General features: G+C 46.1%; 1 protein-coding gene across 1 annotated transcript in view; it reads right to left on the reverse strand.

Moving 5' to 3' along the window:
- Nucleotides 1-16,832, reverse strand: part of CTC1 (CST telomere replication complex component 1) — an 80,807-nt gene extending 63,975 nt beyond the window's left edge. Inside the window, exons 1-5 of the mRNA XM_082256252.1 lie at nucleotides 16,738-16,832; nucleotides 16,522-16,664; nucleotides 6,118-6,370; nucleotides 3,419-3,624; nucleotides 1,108-1,249 (exon numbers count right to left, since the gene is read on the reverse strand). Coding sequence (XP_082112378.1) covers nucleotides 1,108-1,249; nucleotides 3,419-3,624; nucleotides 6,118-6,370; nucleotides 16,522-16,664; nucleotides 16,738-16,767 — 774 coding nt within the window. The 5' untranslated portion in view covers nucleotides 16,768-16,832. The remainder of the gene's footprint in view (nucleotides 1-1,107; nucleotides 1,250-3,418; nucleotides 3,625-6,117; nucleotides 6,371-16,521; nucleotides 16,665-16,737) is intronic.
- Between the last annotated feature and the right edge of the window lie 11,102 nt (nucleotides 16,833-27,934).

Genomic DNA, 27,934 nt, shown 5'->3' on the forward strand with positions numbered 1-27,934 from the left:
GTCTGTCCTCCTCCTGCAGGGTGATCCAGACAGACAGGGGCTATGAGTCTGTCCTCCTCCTGCAGGGTGATACAGACAAAAGGGAGCTACGAGTCTGTCCTCCTCCTGCAGGGTGATACAGACAGAAGGGAGCTACGAGTCTGTCCTCCTCCTGCAGGGTGATACAGACAGAAGGGGGCTATGAGTCTGTCCTCCTCCTGCAGGGTGATACAGACAGAAGGGGGCTACGAGTCTGTCCTCCTCCTGCAGGGTGATACAGACAGAAGGGGGCTACGAGTCTGTCCTCCTCCTGCAGGGTGATACAGACAGAAGGGGGCTATGAGTCTGTCCTCCTCCTGCAGGGTGATACAGACAGAAGGGGGCTACGAGTCTGTACTCCTCCTGCAGGGTGATACAGACAGAAGGGAGCTATGAGTCTGTCCTACTCCTGCAGGGTGATCCAGACAGAAGGGGGCTATGAGTCTGTCCTCCTCCTGCAGGGTGATACAGACAGAAGGGAGCTACGAGTCTGTCCTCCTCCTGCAGGGTGATACAGACAGAAGGGGGCTATGAGTCTGTCCTCCTCCTGCAGGGTGATACAGACAGAAGGGGGCTACGAGTCTGTCCTCCTCCTGCAGGGTGATACAGACAGAAGGGGGCTATGAGTCTGTCCTCCTCCTGCAGGGTGATACAGACAGAAGGGGGCTATGAGTCTGTCCTCCTCCTGCAGGGTGATACAGACAGAAGGGGGCTACGAGTCTGTCCTCCTCCTGCAGGGTGATACAGACAGAAGGGGGCTACGAGTCTGTACTCCTCCTGCAGGGTGAGACAGACAGAAGGGGGCTATGAGTCTGTCCTCCTCCTGCAGGGTGATACAGACAGAAGGGAGCTATGAGTCTGTCCTCCTCCTGCAGTGTGAAACAGACGGGGGGGGGGGTTGGGTCTGTCCTCCTCCTGCAGGGTGATACAGACAGAAGGGGGCTATGAGTCTGTCCTCCTCCTGCAGGGTGATACAGACAGAAGGGGGCTAGGAGTCTGTCCTCCTCCTGCAGGATGATGCAGACAGAAAAGAGTGACTTCATGCATGTTTGCGATCTATTACACATTGAAGAATACACACATACACACCTTCACTATGACTGGAACAGATTTTGTTGTATCTCTATCCTGAAGAAAGAAAAAGAAGAAGGTTGTGTCCCGTATATTGATGAGTGATGTGATCGATACCAGCTGGCCAGTCACTGAAACTCGAAATCCTCGAGGATGGGACCTGGGAGAGGAAGAAAAGGTACAGAAAGTTAAAACCTGGAATCACTGCTGATATAAAAAAGAACTATATACAATCATACAATGTAAATATAGGGCTAAATGATAGCAATAATATAACAAAACTATCTGCTTATACTTTGGACATCCTTATATAATCAGCGGCATCCATAAACTGATACTCTTGATAGGTTTTTACAAAAAAATAGCCATTAATCTATAGCAGATCCTCATAAGTTGTTTTGAAGAAATAAAACTAAGGTAATTTATTGACTATAATGTACCGTAGGTCTTCAACACAGTTATACGATCACAAAGAGATGCCTGTAAAGTGAGAGTTATAGATGAGGCTGAATGTAATAAAATGAGAAAGTAAGAATCTGAAAAGAAGAAATCAGGGAAGGAGGATGGGGAGGATAGAAGGAGGCGAGGAGGATGGGGAGGATAGAAGGAGGCGAGGAGAATGGGGAGGATAGAAGGAGGCGAGGAGAATGGGGAGGATAGAAGGAGGCGGGGAGAATGGGGAGGATAGAGGGAGGCGAGGAGGATGGGGAGGATAGAGGGAGGCGAGGAGGATGGGGAGGATAGAAGGAGGCGAGGAGGATGGGGAGGATAGAAGGAGGCGAGGAGGATGGGGAGGATAGAAGGAGGCGAGGAGGATGGGGAGGATAGAAGGAGGCGAGGAGGATGGGGAGGATAGAAGGAGGCGAGGAGGATAGAAGGAGGCGAGGAGGATAGAAGGAGGCGAGGAGGATAGAAGGAGGCGAGGAGGATGGGGAGGATAGAAGGAGGCGAGGAGGATGGGGAGGATAGAAGGAGGCAAGGAGGATGGGGAGGATAGAAGGAGGCGAGGCGGATGGCGAGGATAGAAACAGGCGAGGCGGATGGCGAGGATAGAAACAGGCGAGGCGGATGGCGAGGATAGAAGCAGGCGAGGCGGATGGCGAGGATAGAAGCAGGCGAGGCGGATGGCGAGGATAGAAGCAGGCGAGGCGGATGGCGAGGATAGAAGCAGGCGAGGCGGATGGCGAGGATAGAAGCAGGCGAGGCGGATGGGGAGGATAGAAGCAGGCGAGGCGGATGGGGAGGATAGAAGCAGGCGAGGAGGATGGGGAGGATAGAAGCAGGCGAGGAGGATGGGGAGGATAGAAGCAGGCGAGGAGGATGGGGAGGATAGAAGCAGGCGAGGAGGATGGGGAGGATAGAAGCAGGCGAGGAGGATGGGGAGGATAGAAGCAGGCGAGGAGGATGGGGAGGATAGAAGGAGGCGAGGAGGATGGGGAGGATAGAAGGAGGCGAGGAGGATGGGGAGGATAGAAGGAGGCGAGGAGGATGGGGAGGATAGAAGGAGGCGAGGAGAATGGGAAGGATAGAAGGAGGCGAGGAGAATGGGAAGGATAGAAGCAGGCGAGGAGAATGGGGAGGTTAGAAGCAGGCGAGGAGAATGGGGAGGATAGAAGCAGGCGAGGAGGATGGGGAGGATAGAAGCAGGCGAGGAGGATGGGGAGGATAGAAGCAGGCGAGGAGGATGGGGAGGATAGAAGGAGGCGAGGAGAATGGGAAGGATAGAAGGAGGAGAGGAGAATGGGGAGGTTAGAAGCAGGCGAGGAGAATGGGGAGGATAGAAGCAGGCGAGGAGAATGGGGAGGATAGAAGCAGGCGAGGAGAATGGGGAGGATAGAAGCAGGCGAGGAGGATGGGGAGGATAGAAGACGACATGGAGAATAGAAGAAGACAAGGAAGATCAGGAGGATAGAAGACGACAAGGGGGATAGGGAGGATAGAAAAAGACGACAAGGAGGATGGGGAGGTTAGAAGACGATGATGACAACGAAAAGGGGGATGGGGAGGATAGAAGAAGATATCGACAAGGAGGATGGAGAGAACTAAGGAAAACAATGAGGATGGGGAGATAGAAGAAGACAAGGAGGAAGTAGAGGCTGGAATAAGAGGTGGATGGGAATGCCACAATCAAAACGGGACGATGACAGAGAGACTAGAATCAGGATGTGAAAGGCAGAATTAAAAGGGAGAGGGAGAGAGGAGAACTGGAAAAATAGAAGGCTGGGGAAGCCAACAAAAAAAAAAAAAAAATGAGAGAAATAGGCTGGAGTAGCTGAACTAAGAGGAAACTGACAAAAAAGAAAAGGCGGAGAAGAAAATATTCATTAACCTGCTACACAAAAGCTGTGAGGCTTTGTCAGGGTTAAGAGCTGTAGCATTGGCCTGGTCCGGCACTTCTGGTTTCATCACTGGGGTGGTGACTGAGATAGGGGAAGACAGGACCTCCACATAGCCTTCTCCATGTTGGATGGGAATGTAGGACCAGCAAGGGAAGAGGACCAGTGACCCCAATAGGTTTAAATCAAACTTGGACATCTGGAGGGAAAAAACAAACATACTGTGATTTAAACCCACAGGTACCCATCCAACATAATGTAACAGTCTGCATTTATCAAGAGTAATAAAAGACACAAAATTACAGCAGATATAACATTGTGCAACAAGCACCATTAATAATGCAATGGTAGAAGAAACCATTAATAGTGCAGTCAGGCTTACAGTAGACTAGATGGCAAAGCAATAGGTTTACTCCCGCAGAAGCCTTCACCCACCTTCACTTTGCTCTACTGCTTTTTAACTGCTGGAAGCAAGGAGAACCAATCCTACACTTGGAGCTTACACAGGGCTGAGGGATCTCCCCCTGTCCCAGGGCAGCTGGATCATCTGAGAAGAAGGGGATTTAGTTACAAGCTCCCCCATATATGATTTACAGGGTATTCCCTTCAGGCGGTAAGGGACCAAAGGCTAAGTGAGTATAGGCTGTTGCAGAAACTAAAGTGTTGAGATAGTCACAAACACAATGTCTCCTGCGCTCAGGAAAATGGCCCCTCCAGTCGGATATATTTAGATCTCCATTTACACTTGGAAGCGGATAATCCCGATCTTGCTGCCCTCAAAGATTTTGGGAAGTCTAAAACACTTCAACAATAAAAAACACATACAGAGGGCGCACCGACCTACTGCATTATCCTGAGACCGATAATTTATTGTATAAAAACATGGTAAGTATTATACTCACAAAGTTGCAATTGTTAACCGCCTCCTGCACGAACCGACGTAGATCTACGTCGGTCGCGCGCCTGCAGCTAGGGGGTGAGCGCGCGCGCCGGCACATTCCCGCCCCCACTCCCCAGCGGGGACTCCGATGCACGGGGAAGGCGGCTCCCATTGTCGCCTGCGATCGCTCCTTCCTGAGAGAGAAGAACGGTCAGCTGTTGTAAACACTCTCTGGAATGATCACAGAGTGCCTGTGATCCTTCTATATAGGATCACAGGTCTCTATGGTCATTTCAAAAGCCAGCCTCCCGCTGTGTCTAATCACAGCAGGAGCGCGGCTCCGGCGGCGCGCGTGCACATTATCACGTAGATCTCCTTGATTATTTGGAACCACTAATTAATATGTCTATAAAATGTTCAGAACAGTCACCAAAAAGGAAAGTTTTTAAAATGGGGATCTAGTACAATCACCAGACCACCATAGTTGCCAACATTTGAAAAAAATGTCCAGGGACACTTTGCAGCACAACTATAAATTATTTACCACACCCACTTCCCTGAAGCCCCGCCTACTCCACATAATATCCGCCTACTTATCATCAGATTAGAAGGGAATTTTAAACTTGAGGCCAAAGTAGCAGAGTTGGAATAATTCTTCCATTCAGCTGCACTACTTCTGCCTAAAGTTTAAAATTCTCATCACAATTCTCTGCAATTCTAAAGTGTCAAATGTGCTCAGGTGTGACCATCCAAAAAATGGAAATATAAATAAAGTGCAAAGTGTAAATAAGTACATTGCCGGGACAATGTAAAATTACCCGGGACAGGCTCCTATTTGCCGGGACCAGAGTTGTATAAAGTACTCGAAACCCATACTTGAGTAAAAGTACAAGTGCTCGATCAAAAAGTGACTTGAGTAGAAGTGGAAGTGCTCGATCAAAAAGTGACTTGAGTAGAAGTACTAAAGTATTCAACATTTTTTGTACTTAAGTATTGCAAGTAGTTTTTTTAAAAAATTTGCTACTCAAGTACTAAAAGTAAAAGTACCAGTAGTTTTGAAAAAAAAAATGCTACTCAAGTACTGAAAGTAAAAGTACAAGTACTGTGTTATGTAGTTATTAAAGAAAGAAGTCAAAAGTTTGAACATCATATTGTTTTTTATTATTTCAAATGCAGCTTTTATTTATACATACAGTAGCTTTTATTTTCGTATGCGCTGATAATACACATGTTTTGAGCTTCATGAAACCTGACATCTACTGTTCTGGCAGTGGTCATTTTTATAATTGTAACGAGTAACTATGCAGCACAAAAAAAAAAAAAATATCGGAGTAGAAGTATTGAAATCATTGAAAAAATGTAGTGAAGTAAAAGTGGAAGTAGGAGAAAAAAATTCTACTCTAGGAAAGTACAGATACCGCCTTTCGGTACTTAAGTACAGTAGTGAAGTAGTTCTACTTAAGTTACTATACATCTCTGGCTGGGACTGTCCCTGCAAAAACGGGATAGTTGGCAAGTATGAACCACCCCAAAGACTATGTGCTTCTTATCCCCATATTACGACTATTAGCATGTCCTGGGATGCAGGCAAGTAAGTAAACATTTTTATGGTGGTAGAAGGTCTTTTTTTTTTTTCCTTCTTAGAAATAGGAGTGGTGACAGGGTGACATACAACAGACAGGGCCCCAAAAGTTCCCCTCCATCTATTTTCCAGGAAAGAGCTGCAAGTTTTCTGCTCTGGGATCATAATATAAGGCCAGTACTTTGAGGAGCCCCAAGGGGCCCAGTCCTTGACTCCATAACATGACTTACCTCACAAGGTATACATCCACTGGCGTCCCTGACGTACAAGTTCCCATCATGCACCGGGCTGTCTCCTGTCCGGTAATTTGAGATGTACCCCACCAGGAGGAGGCGAGCTCTGGAGAGGACCACTGGAGGTTGGCTTACTTTTGTCTGCTGCAAACCCTGGTGTCTCCATTGCTGAAAGCGTTCGGTGTCCCAGCCCAGGGCGGACACACATGGAGATTTCTGCAGGGACACGAGCTGAGAGATTGTTGTGAAACTGCAATAGAAAAAGAAAATCCCATAGGCTACTTTTTGTTTTTTCCCATAATTTTTATTTTAGCTATATAGGCAATAGGGTTGCACCCATAGTTTTTTTTTTTTTTTACCAGAGAGTACGAGTACCGATACTTTCAGTCACGTACTCGCCAATACAGAGTCCTTTGCGGTGCGATTTGAGCCCATGCAAAAGGAATAGGCTCAAATCGCACTGCAAAGAATCGCATGCGATTTGAACAGGAATGCGGTGAGATTCCTGTTAGAATCGTATGTGGTTTCCCGCACCATTCCTGTGTGAACCCAGGTCACTATGACCAGCTTGGGCGCAGGAAACTGCTTGCGACTCGGACAGGAGTTGCACTGCATTCCTGTTCCCATTGCATGCGATTCTTTTTAGTGCAATTTGAGCCCATTCATTTTGTATGGGCTCAAATCACACCGCAAAGGTATCAGTTTTGGATATTGGAGCGTTTTCACTAGTGCTTGTGAAACTACTCGGTATCGGCACTCATACCGTTATCAGTATCAGTGCAACCCCAATAGGCAGTGCATGTTGTCAGTGAGTCAGTAGACCAACATCCTTGCATTGGGAGAAGGCACAGTAAAGAAAAAACCATTGAAAAGCACAGAGCATGTATATGGAGCAAATATGGCTCGCACCCATGAACACAAAAACCCCCAAATCACCCAAAGTTGAAGCTGATCTCTTATACATGTGTAGTTGCTATATACCCCGGTAACACAGGGCAATGTGGGCATTCAAAAGAGATAGTCTGAAAGCAAACAGCTTCCACTAATCTATCTCTTTTGAATGCCCACAGTGCCCTGCCTCATTGTGACTTTAGCCTGGGTTTACACAGGAATAGTGCATGCGATTTGGACAGGAATTGCACTGCATTTCTGTTCCACTTGCATGCGATTCTTCAGTGTGTTTGAGCTCATTCATTTTGTATGGGATCAAATCGCAGCGCAAAGGTATCGGTTTTGGGTATTGGAACATTTTCACTAGTACTCGTGAAACTACTCAGTATCGGCACGGATACCGGTATCTGTGTAGCCCTAATAGGCAGTGCATGTGGTCAGTGGGTCAGTAGACCAACATCCTTGCATTGTGAGAAGGTGCAGTAAAGAAAAAAAACCATTGAAAAGCACAAAGCAGAGCCTGTGTATGGAGCAAATATGGCTGCACCCAAGAACACAAAAAAAAACCCTGATCTCTTATACATGGACATATGTAGTTGCTATATACCCCGGTAACACAGGGCACTGTGGGCATTCAAAAGAGATAGTCTGAAAGCAAACAGCTTCCACCAATTTACCTCTTTTGAATGCCCACAGGGCCCTCCCTAATAGTGACTTTAGCCTTGGTTTACACAGAAATGGTGCGGGAAACGCATGCGATTCAGACAGGAATCGCCCCACATTCCTGTTCAAACTGCATGTGATTCTTTGCAGTGCGGTTTGAACCCATTCATTTTGTAAGGGCTCAGAATGCAATGCAAAGGTATCGGTTTTGGGTATTGGAGCATTTTCACTAGTACTCGTGAAACTACTTGATATCGGCACTGATACCAGGATCAATATCAGTGCAACCCTAATAGGCAGTGCATGTTGTCAGTGGGTCAGTAGATAAAAAATCCTTGTATTGTAAGAAGAAGCGGTAAAGAAAAAAAAAAAAAACATTGAAAAAGTACTGTGGGCATTCAAAGGAGATTAGTGGAAGCTGTTTGCTTTCAGACTATCGCTCTCTTAATTGAAAGTCAGTAGGAGCCGTCTCAATAGGCTGGCTGGGAAGAGGAAACAGAGGGTGACAACAGGGGCGCATAGGTCTCCAGCATTCGTACTACAAGAGATTTGTGCATCCAATGACTTGTCCCAAAAGGCCGGGGGTGAAAACATTGCACTGAGGCTAACAGAGTTAAACAAGTAGAGGGCCGAGCAAAGCTTTTATAATGGCTTGCGCTGTGCAATGTAGGATGAACATGTCAATGGCATGCATATTACAGTCCTCGACTCTTAATAAAGCAGTCCCATCTGCTCGGAGACTATGCTGAGCTTTACATATCAGGTTACAGTCACTGTGGTGTGAACTTTGCTATTGCAGAAGGCTTGGTAAACTGATACTAAGAAGGAGAGTATGCAGCAGTAGAGAACATGTTTTATTATACTCTGTGTGGAAAATCTTTGCACCCTGCGGGACTTTGCAGGAGTATAATAAATACATTCCATAGGCACAATTCCCTCATCTAAAATGCTTCTGATAGGACACATCAGCTGGCTCGTTGGTCTAGGGGTATGATTCTCGCTTTGGGTGCGAGAGGTCCCGGGTTCAAATCCCGGACGAGCCCTACTTTTACCTTACTTCCTTCACACCCCGCCCAAAGTCATTTCAGCAGCTTTTGGTTAAAAAGGAAAAAACTGTACTGTCCTTTCATGAAGCTCATACAGTGCTTTGCGAAAGTATTCGGCCCCCTTGAACATTGCGACCTTTTGCCACATTTCAGGCTTCAAACATAAATATATAAAACTGTAATTTTTTGTGAAGAATCAACAAGTAGGACACAATCATGAAGTGAAACGAAATTTATTGGATATTTCAAACTTTTTTAACAAATAAAAAACTGAAAAATTGGGAGTGCAAAATTATTCAGTCCCTTTACTTTCAGTGCAGCAAACTCTCTCCAGAAGTTCAGTGAGGATCTCTGAATGATCCAATGTTGACCTAAATGACTAATGATGATAAATAGAATCCACCTGTGTGTAATCAAGTCTCCGTATAAATGCACCTGCACTGTGATAGTCTCAGAGGTCCGTTTAAAACACATTTAGTTTGTGCACTAGAAAAGATATGAAATCAAAAGTAGGGCTCGTCCGGGATTTGAACCCGGGACCTCTCGCACCCAAAGCGAGAATCATACCCCTAGACCAACGAGCCAGCTGTACTTTAAAAGTAATAGGAGAGCCTGTTAGACAGGAAATTGTGTCACCACAACACCATATGGAGTTCATGATGTATGGACTTTCCAAACACGCCTTGCATACACACCTCTCCCATCATAGAATTAGTATAGCTACCTTTTACAACTTGCAATGCGATTCCTGTAGCCTGGTGATGTTGCACAGCCTCATCAGCTTATTGTAAAAGTAGGAGACATTTCTCGGAAATGTATCACTTAAAATAAAATTCACCTCCAACCCTTATATTTTATCATACTTTTTTTTTTTTTTTAGAAACATTTTCACTTCGCCCCCACCCCTCCAACTGCTCCCCCTTAAAGTGGTACTAAAGTCCGCTAGACATCCTGCGCCGGCATCTTCTACCTGGCTTCTTCCAGGTTCTAGGATGTGACCATCTTCATTGGCTGGCATGCGATGACATCACTTCTAAGACTGCGGGCACGCTACACAGGATGACCAGAGACCGAAGGCACGCTACACAGGATAACCAGAGACTGGGGGAACGATACACGGGATGACCAGAGACTGGGGGCACGATACACGGGATGACCAGAGACTGGGGGCACGATACACGGGATGACCAGAGACTGGGGGCACGATACACGGGATGACCAGAGACTGGGGGCACGATACACGGGATGACCAGAGACTGGGGGCACGATACACGGGATGACCAGAGACTGGGGGCACGATACACGGGATGCTCCGAGACTGGAGGCACAATACACGGGATGACCAGAGACTGGGGGCACGATACACGGGATGCTCCGAGACTGGAGGCACAATACACGGGATGCTCCGAGACTGGAGGCACGATACACGGGATGCTCCGAGACTGGAGGCACGATACACGGGATGCTCCGAGACTGGAGGCACGATACACGGGATGCTCCGAGACTGGAGGCACGATACACGGGATGCTCCGAGACTGGAGGCACAATACACGGGATGCTCCGAGACTGGAGGCACGATACACGGGATGCTCCGAGACTGGAGGCACGATACACGGGATGCTCCGAGACTGGAGGCACGATACACGGGATGCTCCGAGACTGGAGGCACAATACACGGGATGCTCCGAGACTGGAGGCACGATACACGGGATGCTCCGAGACTGGAGGCACGATACACGGGATGCTCCGAGACTGGAGGCACAATACACGGGATGCTCCGAGACTGGAGGCACGATACACGGGATGCTCCGAGACTGGAGGCACGATACACGGGATGCTCCGAGACTGGAGGCACGATACACAGGATGCTCCGAGACTGGAGGCACGTTACAGAGGATGACCAGAAACTGGGGGCACGATGCACGGGATGCCCTGAGACGGGAGGCACGTTACAGAGGATGACCAGAAACTGGGGGCAAGATACACGGGATGCTCCAAGACTAGGGGCACACTACACGGGATACCCTGAGACTGGGGGCACGCTACACGGGATGCTCCGAGACTGGGGGCACGCTACATGGGATGCTCCAAATACATTTATAGTATGCATCAGAAAAGATGGGAGTATAAAAATAGGGCTCGTCCGGGATTTGAACCCGGGACCTCTCGCACCCAAAGCGAGAATCATACCCCTAGACCAACGAGCCAGCTGGACTGAACAAGTAATAGGAGAGCCAGTTAGACAGGAAATTGTGCCACCACAGCACTATATGGAGCTCATGACTTCAGACTTCAGACCAAACTTCAGACCAAACACGCCTTGTGTACACACCCCTCCCATCATACAATCAGTCTAGCTACCTTTTACAACTTGCAATGCCATTCCCGTAGGCTGGTGATGTTACACAGCTTCATAAGCTTATTGTAAAAGAGAGATTTCTCGGAAATGTATCACTTAAAATAAAATTCACCTCCAACCCTTATATTTTATCATACTTTTTTTTTTTTTTTTTAGAAACATTTTCACTTCGCCCCCACCCCTCCAACTGCTCCCCCTTAAAGTGGTACTAAAGTCCGCTAGACATCCTGCGCCGGCATATTCTACCTGGCTTCTTCCAGGTTCTAGGATGTGACCATCTTCATTGGCTGGCATGCGATGACATCACTTCTAAGACTGCGGGCACGCTACACAGGATGACCAGAGACCGAAGGCACGCTACACAGGATAACCAGAGACTGGGGAAACGATACACGGGATGACCAGAGACTGGGGGCATGATACAAGGGATGCTCCGAGACTGGAGGCACGATACACGGGATGCTCCGAGACTGGAGGCACGATACACGGGATGCTCCGAGACTGGGGGCACGATACACGGGATGCTCCGAGACTGGAGGCACGATACACGGGATGCTCCGAGACTGGAGGCACGTTACAGAGGTTGACCAGAAACTGGGGGCACGATGCACGGGATGCCCTGAGACGGGAGGCACGTTACAGAGGTTGACCAGAAACTGGGGGCACGATACACGGGATGCTCCAAGACTAGGGGCACACTACACGGGATACCCTGAGACTGGGGGCACGATACACGGGATGCTCCGAGACTGGGGGCACGCTACATGGGATGCTCCAAATACATTTATAGTATGCATCAGAAAAGATGGGAGTATAAAAATAGGGCTCGTCCGGGATTTGAACCCGGGACCTCTCGCACCCAAAGCGAGAATCATACCCCTAGACCAACGAGCCAGCTGGACTAAATAGGTAATAGGAGAGCCAGTTAGACAGGAAATTGTGCCACCACAGCACTATATGGAGTTCATGACTTCAGACTTCAGACCAAACTTCAGACCAAACACGCCTTGTGTACACACCCCTCCCATCATACAATCAGTCTAGCTACCTTTTACAACTTGCAATGCCATTCCCGTAGGCTGGTGAGGTTACACAGCTTCATCAGCTTATTGTAAAAGAGAGATTTCTCGGAAATGTATCATTTAAAATAAAATTCACCTCCAACCTTTATATTTTATCATAACTTTCTATCTCTGTATAGTCTTCTACCCTTGCATGTTATGATTAATTATCGACTACATTTTTCCTTCAGGTGTCTATTCCTCTCAGTGAAAATGCTGAGTTGTGCTCTCCCATCGCAGTGCCCTGTGCTGGCAGTGTTGAGTAACAGTCACACCTCTTAGCACAGGTGTCCTTACATAGATCTGTACAGCGGAGGAAGAGAAGGGGCATGTCTCATCAACGCTTTTAGCTGTTTAACCCTGCGGTTGGGGTGGGGTAACGGAAAAAACATGTGGTTGAGCTGCATCTTTACTACCCCTTCTCAACTGCTTCCCTTTAAAGTGGTACTAAAGTTCCAATACTTACCTCTTCTAACCCCCGGTCACATTCAGCACAACCAACCTGCACTCAGGTGCAATGCACCTGGCTTTAGCTCGATGGTGTGGGTTTTAAGGAGTCAAAACAGAAAGCGAAGAGGCAACATAATACCTCCCCACTACCTGTCAAATACCCTCTGAAAAGTGATCCACCTAGAGGTAGTCACACTTTGTGAGTGCTGACTACTAACTGCACTGGGTCTAACTGGTGCCTGCTGGTCTGCATGGTCATACATACAGTGCACCCGGAAAGTATTCACAGCTCTTCACTTTTCCACATTCTGTTGTTATGTAACAGCTTTATTCCAAAATAGAATAAATTCATTATTTTCCTCAAATTCTACAAACAATCCCCCATAATGACAACATGAAAGAAGTTTGTTTGAAATCTTTGCAAATTTATAAAAAAAAAAAAAAAAAAATCCCATGTACATAAGTATTTACAGCCTTTGCCGTGACACTAAAACTGAGCTCAGATGCATTCTGTTTCCACTGATCATCCTTGAAATGTTTCTACAACTTGATTGGAGTCCACCTGTGGTAAATTCAGTTGATTGGACATGATTTGGAAAGGCACACACCTGTCTATATAAGGGTCCCACAGTTAACAGTGCATGTCAGAGCACAAACCAAGCGATAAAATCCAAGGAATTATCTGTAGACCTCCGAGACAGGATTGTATTGAGGCACAGATCTAAGGAAGGGTACAGAAAAAAATTCTGCAGCATTAAAAAGGTCCCAATGAGCACAGTGGCCTCCATCATCCATAAATGGAAGAAGATTGGAACCACCAGGACTCTTCCTAGAGCAGGCTGCCCGGCCAAACTGAGCGATCAGGGGAGAAAAGGGCCTTTGTCAGGGAGGTGACTAAAAACCCGATGGTCACTCTGACAGAGCTCCAGCGTTTCTCTGTAGAGAGAGGGGAAATTTCTGGAAGAACCACCATCTCTGCAGCACTCCACCAATCAGGCCTGTATGGTAGAGTGGCCAGACGGAAGTAAAAGGCATACAACAGCCCACCTGGAGTTTGTCAAAAGGCACCTGAAGGACTATCAGACCATGAGAAACAAAATTCTCTGGTCTGATGAAACAAAGATTAAACTCTTTGGCCTGAATGGCAAGTGTCATGTCTGGAGGAAACCAGGCACCGCTCATCACCTAGACCAGTAATGGCAAACCTTGGCATCCCATGTTTTGGAACTACATTTTCCATGATGCTCATGCACTCTGCAGTGTAGTTGAGCATCATGGGAAATGTAGTTCCAAAACATCTTGGGTGCCAAGGTTCATCATCACTGACCTAGGCCAATACCATCCCTACAGTGAAGCATGGTGGTGGCAGCATCAGGCTGTGGGGATGTTTTCAGTGGCAGGAACTGGGAGACTAGTCAGGATCAAGGGAAAAATGAATGCAGCAATGTACAGAGACATCCTTGCTGAAAACCTGTTCCAGAACTTTCTGAATCTCAGACTGGGGGAAGGTTTATCTTCTAACAGGACACAGACCCTAAAGGGCCATACACACTATAAGATTTTCTGAAGACTTTTTCCTTCAGAATTACCTTTTCTATGTAGTACAAGGGCCTGCCAGATTGCATACAAATTGAAAGTGTTTAGGTTTGACCTCATATTATCTGGTTTTGGTAAATCTAAAGGAAAAAGTATTCAGAAAATCTTATAGTGTGTATGGCCCATAAGCACGCAGCCAAGATAACAAAGACATGGCTATGGGACAACTCTGTGAATGTCCATGAGTAGCCCAGCATTGAACATTCAACCTGTTGGAGCTTGAGAGGTCCTGCAAAGAAGAATGGGAAAACCTGCCCAAAAATAGGTGTGCCAAGCTTGTGGCATCATACTCCAAAAGACTTGAGGCTGTAATTGGGCACCAATTGGCACAAAGGTGCTTCAACAAAGTACTGAGCAAAGGCTGTCAATATTTATGTACATTTACATTTTTTTCATATTTTATTTTTAATAAATTTGGAAAGGATTTCAAACAAACTTCTTTCACACTGTCATTATGGAGTATGGTTTGTAGAATTATGAGGAAGATAATGAATTTAATCCATTTCGGAATAAGGCTGTAACATAACAAAATGTGGAAAAAGTGAAGTGCTGTGAATACTTTTTGGATGCACTGTAGACACCCTGCACATTTGTTGTAACGGGAAATTTGCAGTAACATTTTAAAAATGGTTCGCGCTTTTTAAAAATGGTTCATGGTGGGATGTTTTTATGAGACATTTTCATAAAAACATCCCATTAATAAAGCGGTAGTGAAGTCTTCAACAAGTCAGAACAGCGAGAACCTGACTGGTTCCCTTTATAACCAACCCCTCGCTAACATCTCTTTTATATCAACAATCCAACACAGGTTCAGTATGGTGCAGGTAGTTTTAGGAGACTGGTTTTGGCACAGCTTCTATTGGTGCAGAAGTAACAAGTATACTGCTGAAGGGGATTTGTTAAAGTTAGTAATCCAAAACTGAGAATGCGCTACATAGGCTGGCCTGAGATGGAGGACTCACTATAGGAGACGGTCCAGGTCCAAGTCTGGGGATGTGCTGCTGGGGATAGTCTGAGACTGGTGGCACGCGGGACGGCCCAAGGCTGGCGGCACGCCATGCTGGTCCGAGACTGGGGATTCACTGCAGGGGATGGTCCAAGACTGGGGGCATGCTACATGGGATTGTCTGAGACTGGGCACGCCGGCAGAGACTGGGGGCACGCCACCAGAGATCGGCAGAGACTGGGGGCACGCCACCAGAGATCGGCAGAGACTGGGGGCACGCTACCGGAGACTGGCCACGTGCTGCAGGGGGCAGTCCAAGATTGAGGGCACGCCACACGAGACTGGCGGGAACGCCACGCTGGACGGCCCGAGACTGGCGGAACGCCACGCTGGACGGCCCGAGACTGGCGGAACGCCACGCTGGACGGCCCGAGACTTGCAGAACGCCACGCTGGACGGCCCGAGACTGGCGGAACGCCGCGCTGGACGGCCCGAGACTGGCGGAACGCCACGCTGGACGGCCCGAGACTGGCGGAACGCCACGCTGGACGGCCCGAGACTGGCGGAACGCCACGCTGGACGGCCCGAGACTGGCGGAACGCCACGCTGGACGGCCCGAGACTGGCGGAACGCCACGCTGGACGGCCCGAGACTGGCGGAACGCCACGCTGGACGGCCCGAGACTGGCGGCACGCCACGCTGGATGGCCCGAGACTGGCGGCACGCCACGCTGGACGGCCCGAGACTTGCAGAACGCCACGCTGGACGGCCCGAGACTGGCGGAACGCCACGCTGGACGGCCCGAGACTTGCAGAACGCCACGCTGGACGGCCCGAGACTGGCGGCACGCCACGCTGGACGGCCCGAGACTGGCGGCACGCCACGCTGGACGGCCCGAGACTGGCGGCACGCCACGCTGGACGGCCCGAGACTGGCGGCACGCCACGCTGGATGGCCCGAGACTGGCGGCACGCCACGCTGGATGGCCCGAGACTGGCGGCACGCCACGCTAGATGGCCCGAGACTGGGAGCACCCAACATGGGATAGTTCAAGGCTGCGGGCACGCTACATAGTCTGAGACTGTCATATTTTATGTCTGTGGCCCCGTTGGTTGAATTTTCTTTCATTTTCTATCTCAGACACCCGAGAAATGAAAGGAGCAGTTGTTCTTGTTCCTTGCATAGGTAAACACAGACTCCAATAAAAACAGAAGCTCTATCCCATTTCGGTCTGTATGTCATTGGAGACTATCCCCCACTTCCTGTACTAACAGGAAGTGAGGGAAAGTCTCCCTGGTGGGGACAGCAATAAAAACCTGACAGAGGGTCTAATGAAGATATTTTGGCAGTATCCGGACCCATTCTAGGTAAATACACATTTGTTTGTACCTGTAACTGAGTGGTAACTGGGGGCAGAAATTCTGAATGCACCTGATGACATCATCACACAGCCCAGGGGCCCCTGTCCCTGCTTTTTCCTCCTGCAGGTATTCCTGGACATGTCTGTGAGCAGTCTGCAACCAACCACTGACCTGTAACACAAAACATCCTCAATATAGAGACACTCTTATCATTCCCACCCCAGTCTGCAGGACTCACACCCACCTGGGCCCCTGGGGGCCTGTCTGCTTCCATAGCAACAGCAGCCCTGCACCTCTTCTCCTCTCACCCATCCATGCTTTCAACTTCGAGGAAGTAATGGCAAATAAACACGGAAGTGACGTCACTGAGCAGCTTCATTGTACTGGCGGAAGGAACTGTTCCCGTTCTTTATCGCCACCTGCTGGTCACATTACAAACGTTCCGGTCAGAAACCTTAGCTATCTAACTACACATTTATTTCGTTTTTAAACATAGTATTTAGCGCCACCTGGTGTGCACAGGTGAGAGCGCTGTAGATGAAGGTTGGATGCAGAGGTTAAGGCTGAGCAGTAATTCAATAATTCGCTGGTCCCAGCACCCAGGCACTGTGCAGTTCATTGTACATTGCAAAAAGTTTATTTTATTGCAAAATATATATAGTGCATCTGGAAAGTATTCACAGCGCTTCACCTTTTCCACATTTTGTTATGTTACAGCCTTATTCTAAAATAGATTAAATTCATTATTTTCCTAAAAATTCTACAAACAATACCCCATAATGACAATGTGAAAGAAGTTTGTTTGAAATCTTTGCAAATGTATTAAAAATAAAAAAAAAAAAAAAAATCCCACGTACATAAAAGTATTCACAGCCTTTGTTGAAGCACCTTTGGCACCAATCACAGCCCCAAGTCTTTTGGAGTATGATACTACAAGCTTGGCACACCTATTTTTGGACAGTTTCTTCCATTCTTCTTTGCAGGACCTCTCAATCTTCATCAGTTCGGATGCGGAGGATAGGTGCACAGCCATTTTCAGATCTCTCCAGAGATGTTCAATCAGGTTCAAATCTGGGCTCTGGTTGGGCAAGTCAAGGACATTCATAGAGTTGTCCCGTAGCCACTCCTTTGTTATCTTGGCTGTGTGCTTAGGGTGGTTATCCTGTTGGAAGATGAACCTTTGCCCCAGTCTGAGGTCCAGAGCGCTCTGGAGCAGGTTTTCATCAAAGATTTGTCTGTACATTACTGCATTTATCTTTCCCTCGATCCTGACTAGTCTCCCAGTTCCTACCACTGAAAAACATCCCCGCAGCATCATGCTGCCACCAATATGCTTTACTGTAGGGATGGTATTGGCCAGGTGATGAGCAGTGTCTGGTTTTCTCCAGACATGACACTTGCCATTCAGGCCAAAGAGTTCAATCTTGGTTTCATCAGACCAGAGAATTTTGTTTCTTGTGATCTGAGAATTCTACAGACGTCTTTTGGCAAACTCCAGGCAGTCTGTCATGTGCCTTTTACCGAGAAGTGGCTTCCATCTGGCCATTCTACAATACAGACCTGATTGGTGGAGTGCTGAAGAGAAGGTTGTTCCTCTGGAAGGTTCTCCTCTCTCCACTGAGAAACACTGGAGCTCTGTCAGAGTGACCATCGGATTCTTGGTCACCTCCCTGACTAAAGCCCCTTTCCCCCGATCGCTCAGTTTGGCCATTCAGCCCACTCTAGGAAGAGTCCTGGTAGTTCCAAACTTCCTTCATTTATACAGAAATTTTCTGTACCCTTCCCGAGATCTATGCCTCAATACAATCCTGTCTTGGAAGTCTACAGATAATTAATTGGACTTAATAGTATTCTGACTCCAATTGTTTTAATAGTGACTTATCCCTTGCTGAGACCTATTCCTGGCCTTTATAAGCAGATACAATCGTTATCAAATAGCTGAACTCACCAGACACCATTTCTTTCCATCCACGTAGGTTTTATTCCAAGCAGTAGGTATATCAGACAACAAATTGTGGCAGATGATTGAAAGATGGTATCTGCAGGTCAAAACAGGGTAATGTGTTCCCGGATGCGATAAACAGCCCCAAAGCATCATGTTTTCACCTCCATGCTTGACTGTAGGGATGGTGTTCTTAGGGTCATAGTCAGCATTTTTTTCCCTCCAAACACAGTGGGTCGAGTTAATGCCAAAGAGCTCAATTGTGGTCTCATCTGACCACAACACTTTCTCTCATTTCTTCTCTGAATCATTTAGATGTTCATTCTTCAGACAGGCCTATACACCAGGCCTATACATGTGCCTTCTTGAGGAGGGAGACATTGCGGGCACTGCGAGATGTCAATCCATGGCGGTGTGTGGTGTTACCAATGGTTTGTTTTGAAGACTGTGGTCCCAACTGCCTTGAGATCATTCACAAGCTCGTCCTGTGTAGTTTTGGGCTGATCCCTCAATTTTCTCATGATCATCCTTACCCCATGAGGTGAACTCCTGCATGGAGCTCCAGACTGAGGGCAATTGATGGTTATTTTGTATTTCTTCCATTTGCGAATAATCGCTCCAACAGTTGTCTCCTTCTCACCAAGCTTCTTGCTGATGGTCTTGTAGCCCATTCCAACCTTGTGCAGGTCTACAATCTTGTCTCAGATGTCCTTTGACAGCTCTTTGGTCTTTCCCATGATGGTGAGGTATGAGTGGAAGAAAGAGATTCTGTGAAACTTTTATACACATAACGCAGTCTGTGGGAGCCAGAATTATTGTTGGTTGGTAGGGGATCAAATACTTATTTTACTCACTAAACTGCATCTCAATTTATAACATTTGTATCGTGTTTGTCTTTTTCCTGAATTTTTGGTTCATATTCCCGTCTCTATCATTTAAGATACACCTATGAGAAAAATTATAGACCCTTCATTTCTTTGTCAGTGGGCAAACTTATAAAATCTGCTGGGATTCAAAAAATGAATTTCTCCACTCTATCTATCTATCTATCTATCTATCTATCTATCTATCTATCTATCTATCTATCTATCTATCTATCTATCTATCTATCTATCTATCTATCTATCTATCTATCTATCTATCTATCTATCTATCTATCTATCTGTCTATCTGTCTATCTGTCTGTCTGTCTGTCTGTCTGTCTGTCTGTCTGTCTGTCTGTCTGTCTATCTATCTATCTATCTATCTATCTATCTATCTATCTATCTATCTATCATCATCTTGGGTGTAGTCCTGGATGGAGGCGCCATCTTAGTTACATGAGCTCCACTCGATGGGAGGGGGAGCTGCTAGCGGCCATTTTGAGTAAGGACGGAAGCCCCGAGCAAAGCCACGGAAGGCGGCGGGAGGGGGGGGCGTCCCCTCCCGCTCACCCGGGTAACGATCGAGCGGCTGGAGGAAGTTTACCTTACATGGACATGACCAATCAGAAGCTACAAGTAATCAGATAACGCTATGCTTATGACGCATTTGCCCACGACACTACCTGCTCTCCTATATAACCCCACGTATCCAGTAGCAATAAAGGAAGTATCACTTACCTGAAGACGCTTCATTGTGGTTCTTCTCATGCATACACCAGGTTATATCGGCCAAATCAGGAAGGGGGCAGATACTCAACCAGACGATTGGTCTGATCCAAAGCAACTGGCGCCCAACGTGGGGCCAGTGCTGTATTTTGGCCTAGGCCAACAAGGCCCAGGCCTAGGGCGGCACTTTGCAGGGGGGCGTCAAAAAAGCCCCCCTCCATCCTTAGACTCTATTGGCCACTAGTTGTTAGAGCTGCCTCTCTCACCCCCTCTCTCACCTTTCCTCTCTCTCCCCCTTTCTCTCTCTCACCCCCCCCTTTCTCTCTCTCACCCCCCCCTTTCTCTCTCTCACCCCCCTTTCTCTCTCTCTCTCTCACCCCTCATCTCTCTCCCCCCTCTCTCTCTCCTTCACATCCCCCTCTCTTTCTCTCTCTCATCCCCCTCTTTCTTTCTGTCTTTAATCTCCTCTCTCATCCCCCTCTCTCTCTCTCTCTCTCACCCCCTCTCTCTCTCTCACCCCCCCCTCTCTCTCCCACCCCCCTCTCTCTCTCACCCCCCCTCTCTCTCACCCCCCTCTCTCTCTCACCCCCCCTCTCTCTCTCACACCCCCCCTCTCTCTCACCCCCCCTCTCTCTATCTCTCTCAACCCCTCCTCTCTCTCTCCCTTCCTCACCCACCCCCCTCTCTCTCATCCTTCCTCTCTCTCTCTCCCTCCCTCACCCACCCCCTCTCTTTCTCCCACCCCCTCTCACCCCCCCCCTCTCGTGAGATCTCAGGGGTTCATGCTGGGACTTGAGGCCCTTCAATTTTGGAGGGAGTCACATCCATTAAAAAGGAAGGAGTGGGGCAAATGTATAGGAGGGGGGGGCGCCCAATTTTAGTCTTGCCTAGGGCAGCACAAAACCAAAATACACCACTGCGTGGGGCGCCAGGTGTTTCAGATCAGACCAATCGTCTGGTTGAGTATTTGCCCCTTTTGGCCTATATAACCTGGTTCTGCACTAGCTTTCCTGAAGACGCTTCAGTGTGGTTCTTCTCATGCATACACCAGATTATATAGGCCAAATCAGGAAGGGGCAGATACTCAACTAGACGATTGGTCTGATCCAAAACAGCTGGCGCCCAACGTGGGGCGTCAGCTGTTTTGGATCAGTTTTGGATCGGACCAATCGTCTGGTTGAGTATCTGCCCCCTTCCTGATTTGGCCTATATAATCTGGTTCTGCACTAGCTTTTCTGAAGACGCTTCATTGTGGTTCTTCTCATGCATGCACCAGGTTATATCGGCCAAATCAAGAAGGGGGCAGATACTCAACCAGAGGATTGGTCTGATCCAAAACAAAAGCACCTCCCCCACTACACTGAAACATTAGCTAGGCACACAGTTAACCCTTTGATCGCCCCTGATGTTAAACCCCTTCCCAGCCAGTGTCATTAGTACAGTGACAGTGCATATTTTTAGCACTGATCACTGTAATAAAGTCACTGGTCCCCAAAAAGTGTCAGTTAGGTGTCCAATTTCTTAAACCAACTATAAGTCGCTGATCGTCGCCATTACTAGTAAAAAAGAAAAAAGAAGAAAAAATATCCCATAGTTTGTAGATGCGATAACTTTTGCGCCAAACCCATCAATATATGATTATTGTGATTTTTTTTTTTTAACCAAAAATATGTAGCAGAAAACATATTGGCCTAAATTGATGAGGAAATTTTATTTTTTACATTTTTTTTTTTTTGGATGTGTTTTATAGCAGAAAGTAAAAATTATTGTTTTTTTTAAAATTGTCGCTCTTTTTTTGTTTATATCGCAAAAAATAAAAACTGCAGAGGTGATCAAATACAACCAAAAGAAAGCTCTATTTGTGGGAAAAAAATACATCAATTGTATTTGGGGATAGTGTCGTGCGACCGTGCAATTAAAGTAACGCAGTGCCGTATCGCAAAAAATGGCCTATGAAGGGGGGTAAATCTTCCGGAAGGGAAGTGGTTATTTTATTAAAGTATAACTAAAGCCAACACATTTTTTTGTGTTTTGGATGGAGGGGAGAAGGATTACAACACATGTCAGTTTTTATTGCTGCCTATATTCCCGCCCCCTCTATTTGTCCTGTTTACCATTATCAGTTAAAATGAAAGTAAAAGAAAATCCCAAATTTTGGGTTGTCCGCAGAAAAGATATAGGGGAGAAATCTTCCAATGGGGACACTAGGTCTGATGATCTGGGGGTGTCCAAAGAAGTCCCTTAATTTGTATGCAGGGCCGGTGCTAGACTATTTTGCGCCCTAGGCAAGACCAGCTACTTGCAACCCCCCCCAAAAAAAAAAAAAAATGTATACATTGCCCCCCTTCCTGCACATAATCCCCCCTTTAATCCTAAACGCCCTTCCTGTACACACTGCCCTCCTTTGACCCTACACTCCCTTTCCTGTACACACTGCCCCCCCCCCTTAGCGCTACAACCTCTTCTTGTACACACTGCCCCCCCCTTTTTTTTTGGTACAGTGTCACACGACTATGCAATTATCAGTTAACCACTTCAGCCCTGGAAGGTTTTACCCCCTTAATGACCAGGCCAATTTTTGCGATTCGGCACTGCGTTGTTTTAACTAACAATTGCGCGGTCGTGCGACGCTGTACCCAAATACAATTAATGTCCTTTTTTTCCCCACAAATAAAGCTTTCTTTTGGTGGTATTTGATCACCTCTGCGGTTTTTAGATTTTGCGCTATAAACAAAAAAAGGGTCAATTTTGAAAAAAAAAACAACAATATTTTTTACTTTCTGCTATAAAACATTCCCAATAAATAATTTTTTAAAAATCCAATTTTTTTTATCAGTTTAGGCCAATTTGTATTCTGCTACATATTTTTGGTACAAAAAAAATCCCAAAAAGCCTAAATAAATTGGTTTACGCAAAAGTTTTAGCATTTACAAACTATAGGATAGATTTTTGGACTTTTTATTTTTTTTTGTTGTTTTTATTAGTAATGGCGGCGTTGAGCGATTTTTAGCAGGACTGCGACATTGCGGCGGACAAATCTGACACTTTGTGACACTTGTTTGGGACCAGTGACACCAATAAAGTGATCAGTGCTAAATAATATGCACTGTTCCTGTATAAATGACACTGGCAGGGAAGGGGTTAATACCGGGGGTGATCAAGGGGTTAAGTGTGATCCTAAGTTGTGCTTACTAACTGTGGGGGGGGGGGGGGCTCTGTGACAGGCACACAGACAGAGATCGGGGTTTTAGCTTAGCTGGGACACACAATCTCACTGTGCCTGCGTGACAGGAGAGCCGCCCGCCTTGTTTACATAGGCAGGCGGCTCTCCTGTCAGTTTCCCTGAAGATCGCAGGAGGCCTGCGGTGATCGCGGCCCCTCCTCCCGTGGTCTGGCTCCCGCTGTGTCTAATCACAGCGGGAGCGCGTCTCCTGTGGCGCACGTGCGCCGCCAAGTCCGCATGCACATAATCACATAAATCTACGTGATTATGCGCAGCTGAGCTGCCCTGCCGCAGTAAATCTGTGTGGGGCGGTCAGTAAGTGTTTAAAGTAACGCAGTGCTGTAACGCAAAATATGGCCTGGTTATGAAGGAGGGTAAACCTTCTGGAGGGCAAGTGGTTATACTGGAATTTTTATTTTTTTATACTACTAATGGCTGTGATCAGCCACTTAATAATGGGGCTGCGATAGTGCGGCGGGCAATCTGACACTAACTGACCCTGCGGGGGAACTGACTAACTGCCACTGACATCTCCAGTGACACCAATACAGTGATCAGTGATAATAATATACACTGTCACTGTACTAATGACACTGGCTGGGATGGGGTTAACATCTTGGGTAATCAATGGGGTTAAATGTGTGCCTAACAATGTATAATGTGTGCTGCTTTTTTACTAATGATCTTTTTGTTTCTTATCCCTGCTTTGCAGAGATAAGAAACAGAAAGATCATTCTCTTTGTACAGAGCCCTGTGTTGATTGTCAACACAGAGCTCTGGGCTGTGATTGGACACAGCTGATCAGCAGGTCCTGGCCATGAATCAACACCGATTGTTCACAGCTGGGGAGGGGGCGATGGGGACCCTAAACCTGGAAGCAGGCAGTGATGTACCAGTATATTGCTTTGCCTGCACGGGACCGCCCATCCGCAGTATGCAGCGAGCGGGCGTTCTGGAAGAGGTTAAAGTAATCTCTATATTATCATTTGTTCACTATGAAAATCTCTAACAACACTTACACACATACACTTCATCAGCAGCTAATAGGCATTGCCAGCCAGGACCAGAAATAAATGGCAGTTCATTTCTTTACAATTAAATCCCTTAATTAATGGAATATCATGTCACAAATGTGCAATTTTGTTTTAATCCCTTTTTGGTTTTCTTTTTTTGCATGGAAAGAAATTTTAAACTTGTACTTTTCTCTTCTATACAGTATATACAGTATATACAGTATATACAGTGTGCATCATCAGGTAGCGTGGCCGAGCGGTCTAAGGCGCTGGATTAAGGCTCCAGTCTCTTCGGGGGCGTGGGTTCGAATCCCACCGCTGCCAGAAATGTTTTTCTTTTGTTATTCTCACAGAGTTTAGTTCATTATAAAAGAGATCCATTCCTCCCAGTCCGCAATTCCCCTGCTGGACATTTGCTGACATTTCCTATGTGTTATGATCAATGCATAGAAATATCCATTCACTGTGCGGTGTGCAGCTATAATCAGTCATCTCCTTCTCTTCATAGAACACCAACACAGTGACGTCACATCCTTCCATTCACCCCATGCTAATACTGATCTATTACATGTCACATGATGTATCAGTGTATGGATCTGTACACCCCACTGTGTATCCCACTACATACAACATACATGTCACATGATGGATCAGTGTATGGATCTGTATACCCTATTGTGTATCCCACTACATACAACATACATGTCACATGATGGATCAGTGTATGGATCTGTATAACCCAGCTGTGTATCCTACTACATACAACATACATGTCACATGATGGATCAGTGTATGGATCTGTATACCCCACTGTGCATCCTACTACATACAACATACATGTCACATGATGGATCAGTGTATGGATCTGTACACCCCACTGTGCATCCTACTACATACAACATACATGTCACATGATGGATCAGTGTATGGATCTGTACACCCCACTGTGCATCCCACCACATACAACATACATGTCACATGATGGATAGTGTATGGATCTGTATAACCCAGCTGTGTATCCCACTACATACAACATACATGTCACATGATGGATCAGTGTATGGATCTGTACACCCCACTGTGTATTCCACTACATACAACATACATGCCACATGATGGATCAGTGTATGGATCTGTATACCCCACTGTATATCCCACTACATACAACATACATGTCACATGATGGATCAGTGTATGGATCTGTACACCCCACTGTGTATCCCACTACATACAACATACATGTCACATGATGGATCAGTGTATGGATCTGTACACCCCACTGTGTATCCCAATACATACAACATACATGTCACATGATGGATCAGTGTATGGATCTGTACACCCCACTGTGCATCCCACTACATACAACATACATGTCACATGATGGATAGTGTATGGATCTGTATAACCCAGCTGTGTATCCCACTACATACAACATACATGTCACATGATGGATCAGTGTATGGATCTGTATAACCCAGCGGTGTATCCTACTACATACAACATACATGTCACATGATGGATCAGTGTATGGATCTGTACACCCCAGCTGTGCATCCCACTACATACAACATACATGTCACATGATGGATCAGTGTATGGATCTGTATAACCCAGCTGTGTATCCCACTACATACATGTCACATGATGGATCAGTGTATGGATCTGTATAACCCAGCTGTGTATCCTACTACATACAACATACATGTCACATGATGTATCAGTGTATGGATCTGAACACCCCACTGTGTATCCCACTACATACAACATACATGTCACATGATGGATCAGTGTATGGATCTGTACACCCCACTGTGTATTCCACTACATAGAACATACAGGACACCGCACAACTTCTTCTTACATTGTACCGTATAACACTGTATATTGTTACATTGTACCGTACAACGCTGTATATTGTTACATTGTAACGTACAACGCTGTATATTGTACCATTGTACCGTATAACACTGTATATTGTTACATTGTACCGTATAGCGCTGCATGTTGTTACATTGTACCATTAAGCGCTGTATGTTGTTAGAACGTATTGTATAGCATTGTATGTTACATTGTACTGTAAAACACTCAATGTTGTTACATTGTACCGTATAGTGCTGTATGTTGTTACATTGTATTGTATAGCACTGAATGTTACATTGTATTGTATAGTACTGTATGTTACATTGTACCGTATATCGCTGTATGATGTTACATTGTATTGTAAAGCACTGTATGTTACATTGTACCATATAGCACTGTATGTTGATACACTATGTTGCATAGCTCTTTATGTTGTTACATTGTATTGTGTAGCACAGTATGTTGATACATTGTACTATACAGCTCTTTATGTTGTTACATTGTACCATATAACTCCGTATGTTGATACATTGTATCGTATAGTGCTGTATGATATCACATAGTATTGAATAGCGCTGTATGTTGTTACATTGTACTGTATAACTCTGTATGTTATTACATAGTATTGTATAACGCTGTATGTTGATACATTGTATTGTATAACGCTGTATGTTGATACATTGTACTGTATAACGCTGTATGTTGTTACATAGTATTGTATAACGCTGTATGTTGTTACATAGTATTGTATAACGCTGTATGTTGATACATTGTACTGTATAACGCTGTATGTTGTTACATAGTACTGTATAGGTCTCTGTTTTGTTACATTACACCATATAGCACTATATGTTGTTACATCGTACAGTATAGTGCTTTATTATATTGGTTATGGTATATTGTACCAATATAGCTCTGTATGTTGATACATTGTATTAAATAGCACTGTATGATATTACATTGTATTGTACAGTGCTGTATGTTGATATATTGCATAGTACTGCCTGGTGATACATTGTACTGCATGGTGATACATTGTACTGCCTGGTGATACATTGTACTGCATGGTGATACATTGTACTGCCTGGTGATACATTGTACTGCATGGTGATACATTGTACTGCATGGTGATACATTGTACTGCCTGGTGATACATTGTACTGCCTGGTGATACATTGTACTGCCTGGTCATACATTGTACTGCCTGGTCATACATTGTACTGCATGGTGATACATTGTACTGCATGGTGATACATTGTACTGCCTGGTCATACATTGTACTGCATGGTGATACATTGTACTGCATGGTGATACATTGTACTGCCTGGTGATACATTGTACTGCATGGTGATACATTGTACTGCCTGGTGATACATTGTACTGCCTGGTCATACATTGTACTGCCTGGTCATACATTGTACTGCATGGTGATACATTGTACTGCCTGGTGATACATTGTACTGCCTGGTGATACATTGTACTGCATGGTGATACATTGTACTGCATGGTGATACATTGTACTGCCTGGTGATACATTGTACTGCATGGTGATACATTGTACTGCCTGGTCATACATTGTACTGCATGGTGATACATTGTACTGCCTGGTCATACATTGTACTGCATGGTCATACATTGTACTGCATGGTGATACATTGTACTGCATGGTGATACATTGTACTGCCTGGTCATACATTGTACTGCATGGTGATACATTGTACTGCATGGTGATACATTGTACTGCCTGGTGATACATTGTACTGCCTGGTGATACATTGTACTGCATGGTGATACATTGTACTGCATGGTGA

Source organism: Pelophylax lessonae, assembly GCF_965119305.1.
Source record: "Pelophylax lessonae genome assembly, chromosome: 4".
NCBI classification, from domain to species: domain Eukaryota; kingdom Metazoa; phylum Chordata; class Amphibia; order Anura; family Ranidae; genus Pelophylax; species Pelophylax lessonae.